The sequence below is a fragment of the Alosa alosa genome, chromosome 18 (genome assembly GCF_017589495.1).
Source record: "Alosa alosa isolate M-15738 ecotype Scorff River chromosome 18, AALO_Geno_1.1, whole genome shotgun sequence".
NCBI classification, from domain to species: domain Eukaryota; kingdom Metazoa; phylum Chordata; class Actinopteri; order Clupeiformes; family Clupeidae; genus Alosa; species Alosa alosa.
Genome location: NC_063206.1, coordinates 5,354,480 through 5,361,979, shown reverse-complemented (window position 1 = coordinate 5,361,979; position 7,500 = coordinate 5,354,480). Strand labels below are relative to the sequence as shown.

Genomic DNA, 7,500 nt, shown 5'->3' with positions numbered 1-7,500 from the left:
TGCGGTGGTGAGCGACACAGACATAAGAGACACAAAACTTTGAAAGGTTTACGCCGGCGTAAAGGCAACTGCATTGTGTCGGCCGCAGAAGCATAAATTCTATTCACCAGCACATCAGTGAGGGTGTTTACGTCGTATGCATCCACGCACAAATGTATGGGCGTACAAATAGCAGTCGCTTTCAAAATAAAAGCAACAATATTGATTTGCATGCATTATCTCTATGCTAGTCTCTTGACTACTGTTTTTTCACGGACCTTACACGGGCCGGTCAGGGAAAGCCCGCGGACCGTATGTTGCCCATGTATGCCTTAGAGTGTCTGTGTGTGTGTGTGTGTGTGTGTGTGCATACATGTGTGTGCATGCGTGCATGTGTGTGTGCCCGTGACTAATCTGTAGGTGCGTGGGTGTTTGTGTGTGTGTGTGTGCATGCGTGCGTGCGTGTGTGCTCATGACTAATCTGTAGGTGCGTGGGTGTTTGTGTGTGTGTGTGTGTGCATGCGTGCGTGTGTGTGTGCCCATGACTAAACTGTAGGTGTGTGTGTGTGTGTGTGTGTGTGTGTGTGATATATGTGGGAGCAAGCACAAAACATGTTTTAGGAGTGAAGGGGAGACACACTGCTCCTCACTTGCTGGAGTTGCCATGACACTGCCAGGTCCGGTACTCCCCCATGTAGTCGATATGGTCCAGGGCCATGTTGTAGAAGTCCGTGTACAAGAGCATGGGAGTGGTCGATAGGCTGTTGGCTGCATCTAAAAAGCCCAGCAGAGGTCAGAGGTCATCAACATCTCAGAGCGGAGCCAACATTTCACACAAGTGCAGAAAACACTCATTATGATGTCACAAGTGCAGATCTGGTTACCGTGGTACCCACACCAACATTACAAACAAGTGCAGATCTGGTAACCGTGGTGATCAGGTACCCACACCAACATTACACACAAGTGCAGATCTGGTAACCGTGGTGATCAGGTACCCACAACAACATTACACAGAAGTGCAGAAAACACTCAAAAAAAAGTGTCACTTTGAAGGAATAGTTTACTTTACTGGACTTTACATTTCAAAAATATTTTTTTTGTCTGTTTTCAATTTTGAGTGTTGTTTATATATCTGAGTCCTCTAAATTAACACTTAAAAGGTTTGTGGGATCTTAATGGGTGTTGTGTTGAACCATGCGGCTCAGCCCTGCACTCGCCAAGACCTGCAAACAGCAGCCCCTCGGATCAGAAGTCGAGCATGCTAGCAATCGAGCTAAAAGTCCAGGCTGCTAGCTTTCTTGCCAGCACGGCTCTTAAGGCGTCGGGAGGGAGGTTTACCAACGTACAGTACATACTGCACAGCAACGGACTAGCTGGCTACGGTTACACATAGTCCAGTCTGCAGTAGCTTTGGGGTGTCTAGTCCACTCTGCAGTAGCTTTGGGATATCTAGTCTAGTTTACAGTAGTTTGAGTGCACCAAGTGGGGTATCTAGTCAAGATGGTGTTAGTTTTGGTTGCACATCGTGGGGTACCTAGTCACCTAACCCCTCACTGCTCCCCGAGTGCCACTGTTGTTGCAGGCAGCTCACTGCGCCGGGATAAGTGTGTGCTTCACCTCACTGTGTGTTCACTGTGTGCTGTTTCACTAATTCACGGATTGGGATAAATGCAGAGACCAAATTTCCCTCACGGGATCAAAAGAGTATATACTTATAGATAGGGAAAGTTAGGCTTTTTTTCCGCCAATCTGCAAAAAAAATTCTTACCAATAGCTTTTTTTACTATGTGTTCCTATAGGTGTCTAGTAACACCTCCCAATTTATCCACAGCCAAATCCTCGGGGAAACACCTGGAGAGCCCATCAAGTTTGGGGTGCCCAGAGGGACTGCTTAAAATAATGAAAACATTTTGTTGACCAATATTAGCTTTTGAGATGTCTAACTAGGGGGTTTTTAGGGGTGCTGAATCTATCCCAGCCATTAGTTTTGAGTAAAAATTACTCCAAGTCCATAAAAAAAATCCATAACAAGTGGTTTTATTGAACAATTACAAAACAAAACTTTCTTAATCAGTTTAAAATTTAACAAACCTCATCCCTCAACTCCCCTGCACTTCCTCACTCCTGTTATCTTCTGGCTGATTGATGTTCTGACAAGAGTTACCATGACAGTTCCAACAAGCAGAAATACACTTGACTCCTTGCTTTTTACAGCAGCACCTGAGAGTGTCACAGACGCCTGCACATTTGCAGCTGACATCAGAAGGTAGTCTGGTGCAATGGGATCTGATGTGACTGGTGCATAATCATGTTCTCCTTGTTTCTACCCACACTCAAGGACATCTAGTGATGGATTTTGTAGCAGTAGCCAATCTCTGGTCTGGATATATGCCCACAGAGAGTGCTATGCTGCACCTCCTGTAGTCGAAGGTAGTTTCTAAGGCTTGACACTAGTTATGTTGTCCTCATGAGTTTTACATGTTGCTCACTGTCAACCCTCAACGTTGGACACTCTTTTCTCTCTCTATCTATCTCTCTCTCTCTCACACACACACACATTTATGCACATTGACTCTCTCACAAACACATTCACAACCACCCATCCACCCACACCCACACAAACACATATGCACACACTTACAAAAAAAGTTAAAACCTTCACTGATACTGTCTCTCTCTGTCTCTGTCTCTCTCACACACACACACACGCACAAATACACACACATGCAAAATGTCCTTTCTCACACACACCATGTTGAGACAATAGTACCAGTTAATAATCTCACCATGTTGAGATTATAGTACCAGTGTGTTACACGCAAAGTGTGTGTGTGTGTGTGAGAGAGAGAGAGAGTCCAATGCGGAGAGTGGACGGTGATCAACAAAATGTAAAATTCATGAGTATTAACTGAGTTCATATTTTTGTAAGTATTTTATTATATCTCTTCATGGGACAACACTGTAGAAATAACACTTTGCTACAATGTAAAGTAGTGAGTGTACAGCTTGTATAACAGTGTACATGTGCTGTCCCCTCAAAATAACTCAACACACAGCCATTAATGTCTAAACCGCTGGCACCAAAAGTGAGTACAACCCTAAATGAAAATGTCCAAATTGTGCCTAAAGTGTTAATATTTTGTGTGGCCACCATTATTTTCCAGCAGTGCCTTAACCCTCTTGGCCATGGAATTCACCAGAGCTTCACAGGTTGCCACTGGAATCCTCTTCCACTCCATGGCGACATCATGGAGCTGGTGGATGTTAGAGACCTTGCACTCCTCCACCTTCCATTTGAGGATGCCCCACAGATGCTCAATAGGGTTTAGGTCTGGAATAATGCTTGGCCAGTCCATCACCTTTACCCTCAGCTTCTTTAGGGAGGCAGTGGTCATCTTGGAGGTGTGTTTGGGATCGTTATCATTCTGGAATACTGCCCTACGGCCCAGTTTCCGAGGGAGGGGATCATGTTCTGCTTCAGTATGTCACAGTACATGTTGGCATTCATGCTCCAACAGTGCAGCACTCATGCAGCCCCAGAACATGACCATCCCACCCCCATGCTTGACTGTAGGCAAGACACACTTGTCTTTGTACTCCTCACCTGGTTCCCGCCACACACACTTGACACCATCTGAATCAAATAAGTTTATCTTGGTCTCATCAGACCACAGGACATGGTTACAGTAATTGATGTCCTTAGTCTCCTTGTCTTCAGCAAACTGTTTGTGGGCCTGCTCCCCATTCACACCTGAGAACTTGTAACACTAACGAGTCACATGACACCGGGGAGGGAAAATGGCTAATTTGGGCCCAAATTGGACATTTTCACTTTCACTTCAGGGGTGTACTCACAAGCGGTTTAGACATTAATGGCTGCTTGTTGTATTACAGTATTTTGAGGGGACAGTAAATTTACACTGTTATACAAGCTGTACACTGATTACTTTACATTCTAGCAAAGTGTTATTTCTTCCATGAAAAGATATAATAACATATTTACAAAAATATTAACTCAGTTAATCCTCATGAGTTTTACATTTTGTTGATCACGTCCACTCTCCGCATTGGACTCTCTCTCTCTCTCACACTCACACACACACACACTTTGCGTGTAACACACTGGTACTATAATCACAGATAGTTTTGTCTCAACATGGTGTGTGTGAGAAAGGACCTTTTGCATGTGTGTGTATTTGTGTGTGTGTGTGTGTGAGAGACAGAGACAGAGAGAGACAGTATCAGTGAAGGTGTGAACTTTATTTGTAAGTGTGTGCATATGTGTTTGTGTGGGTGTGGGTGGGTGGTTATGAATGTGTTTGTGAGAGAGTCAATGTGCATATATGTGTGGGTGTGTGGTTGTGAATGTGTTTGTGAGAGAGTCAATGTGCATAAATGTGTGTGTGTGAGAGAGAGAGATAGATAGAGAGAGAAAAGAGTGTCCAACGTTGAGGGTTGACAGTGAGCAACATGTAAAACTCATGAGGACAACATAACAAGTGTCAAGCCTTAGAAACTACCTCCGACTACAGGAGGTGCAGCATAGCACTCTCTGATTGGCTACTGCTACAAAATCCATCACTAGATGTCCTTGAATGTGGATAGAAACAAGGAGAACATGATTATGCACCAGTCACACCAGATCCCATTGCACCAGACTACCTTCTGAAGTTTGTCAGCTGCAACTGTGCAGGCGTCTGTGACACTCTCAGGTGCTGCTGTAAAAAGCAAGGAGTCAAGCATATTTCTGCTTGTTGGAACTGTCATGGTAACTCTTGCCAGAACATCAACCAGCCAGAAGATAACAGGAGTGAGGAAGTGCAGGGTAGTTGAGGGATGAGGTTTGTTAAATTTTAAACTGATTAAGAAAGTTTTGTTTTGTAATTGTTCAATAAAACCACTTGTTATGGTTTTTTTATGGACTTGGAGTAGTTTTTACTCAAAACGTATGGCTGGGATAGATTCAGCATCCCTAAAAACCCCCTAGTTAGACATCTCAAAAGCTAATATTGGTCAACAAAATGTTTTCATTATTTTCGCCCAGTCTCTCTGCCCAACTTGATGGGCTCTCCAGGTGTTTCCCCGAGGATTTGGCTGTGGATAAATTGGGAGGTGTTACTAGACACCTATAGGAACACATAGTAAAAAAAGCTATTGGTAAGAATTTTTTTTGCAGATTGCGGAAAAAAAGTCTAACTTTCCCTAACTATTATACTTATTTAGTCAAGGTGGTGTTAGTTTTGGGTGCAACTAGTGGGGTATCTACAGTAGTCAAGGTGGTGTTAGTTTCGGGTGCACCTAGTGGGGTATCTAGTCAAGGTGGTGCTAGTTTTGGGTGCACCTAGTGGGGTATCTTGTTAAGGTGGTGTTAGTTTTGGGGCAATCTGACTCACTAAGGAGAGCCAAAACTCTGGTTGCCGAGGGGATCCACCAGGAGCACTTGCTGATTGGAGGAAGGTCGTCGGGCGTGGCAGAAAACAGGCGGGAAGAGATGAACTGTAGCAGACGCTCAACCAGCTGCTTGAACCTGCGTGGAGACAGTCTATGAACACACACACACACACACACACACACACACACACACACACACACACACACACTCTAATTAGTCTTTGAACTCATGTCATAAACTGTGCAATCAAATAATAAATCAATTATCAGAAGTGTAACTCACTTCTTAAACCAGTGCATGAGGAAGTGATGGTCAGCCTCAGAGAGTGATGCTATCTGTCTCAGCAGATGAGCGTAGATCACATATGTACTGGTGTGGGAGTACTGAGGGTTCTACACACACACACACACACACACACACAGGAACAGAGGGAGGAGAGAGATGAGGGAGTGCATGAGAAAAAATGGAGAGGGAGCAAGGGAATACAGACAACAGAGCCCTGAGAAAACGGCTTGTGAGAAAGTCAGCATCATTTTGCTCTCAGCTTGTCAAACAGAATTCCATGTTTCACAGTAAACTGGCCACTCCCCATCCCACTGTGACCTCATCTCATCACCACGGCGTCTGTGGAACATTACATCATTACCGCTCTGACCTGAGGAGCTGGTCTAAGCACGCCATGTACTGTGCGACCATCCAAACAAGCCTCAATGGTGTGGCCTCATCTTACCAACAGCTCTGCCATACACACCCAAACAAGGATGAATTCCTAACTTCAACTGAAAAACAGCCATCCTGCAATAGTTTATATTGTGTTGCAGTGAGCCGTTCATATTCTGATAGATATACTTTTATATAACAATTAGACGTACCGCATAACGGTACATAATATGTCTGCTGCACAGAGCTGTGTCCAAACAAATTACATTTCTCAACTTCTGTCTATCCTCCAACTCCTGCAGCTCCTTGTAATCTGCCACTCTTACTCTCCTCTTCGTTGCTCAAGGATTGTTGAAACTCAATTTTCTACTTATGCATACATGCACATTTCACAAAATGTTCACATTTTGTACAGTTTTTATGTCAAAGCATCTTTTTAATTCTGCTGTAGGCTACTGTAAGGCTAAAATCTTCTGCTCCTACTGAACTCATGACAGCCTATTTCTAGAGAGACTAGTCTCATGGCATGGCAAATAGTAGCTTTTTATTTCTGTTGAATATCATTTAAGTTTACCAATTCCTACCAATGGCGTTCTAAATGGAAGGTTTGGAGGAGCATGACCATATTTGCCACGCCTACAGTGTCACTCTTGTCAGGTAATTTATTCCCAGCCGACCTGTTCAGGCAGCAGCATTTGGTTTGTTCACTCAATTCCAACCCACCTCCTCCCCTCATACCTCCCATCTTCCTTGGTTAGCAGTAGCATAGCAGTGTACGCGGATCCTGCTTGGTTAGCAGTAGCATAGCAATGTACGCGGATCCTGCTTGGTTAGCAGCAGTGTACGCATGGATCCAGCTTGGTTAGCAGTAGCATAGCAATGTACGCGGATCCTGCTTGGTTAGCAATAGCATAGCAATGTACGCAGATCCTGCTTGGTTAGCAGTAGCATAGCAGTGTACGCATGGATCCTGCTTGGTTAGGAGTAGCATAGCAATGTACGCATGGATCCAGCTTGATTCCTGCCTGCGCAGTAGACTCCTGTACAATCTGTGCAAAGCACTTCATGACCCTGGCTAGAGACCTTGCCAAACAAGTTTTTCACCTGTTTCTGTTTTTGCAACTTTGGAACGTGTGAATGAGTACAAAGCAGCTTCAGTAGCCAGCATTACCTGCACCAGAATGAAGTAGGCTCTGAGGTCATCTTTTGTCCGCGGCCTGAGGATATAAGAGAAGAACAACGGCTGCCATTTTAGCACTCAACAAGATGCAGTCTAAGGCACACTTTCTCACCTTTAAAACGTGAGAGAAACGTGAGTAGAAAGTGTGGTGTGGAAATTGACTGTGTACATGTTGTTGCTATGATATGTTATTATTAGGCACTCAAAGTTACAAAATAGTTCAACTTCTGAACTTTTTTCCACAATGGGTAGTTGCTTAGCTACCTGTCTTCCTGTCAAGCAGCTA

General features: G+C 44.2%; 1 protein-coding gene across 1 annotated transcript in view; it reads right to left on the bottom strand.

Moving 5' to 3' along the window:
- LOC125312022 (probable E3 ubiquitin-protein ligase HECTD2) overlaps positions 1–7,500 on the bottom strand; it is a 51,900-nt gene that overhangs the window by 25,987 nt on the left and 18,413 nt on the right. The window contains exons 8-11 of the mRNA XM_048270471.1: positions 7,206–7,251; positions 5,657–5,766; positions 5,376–5,524; positions 630–753 (exon numbers count right to left, since the gene is read on the bottom strand). Coding sequence (XP_048126428.1) covers positions 630–753; positions 5,376–5,524; positions 5,657–5,766; positions 7,206–7,251 — 429 coding nt within the window. The remainder of the gene's footprint in view (positions 1–629; positions 754–5,375; positions 5,525–5,656; positions 5,767–7,205; positions 7,252–7,500) is intronic.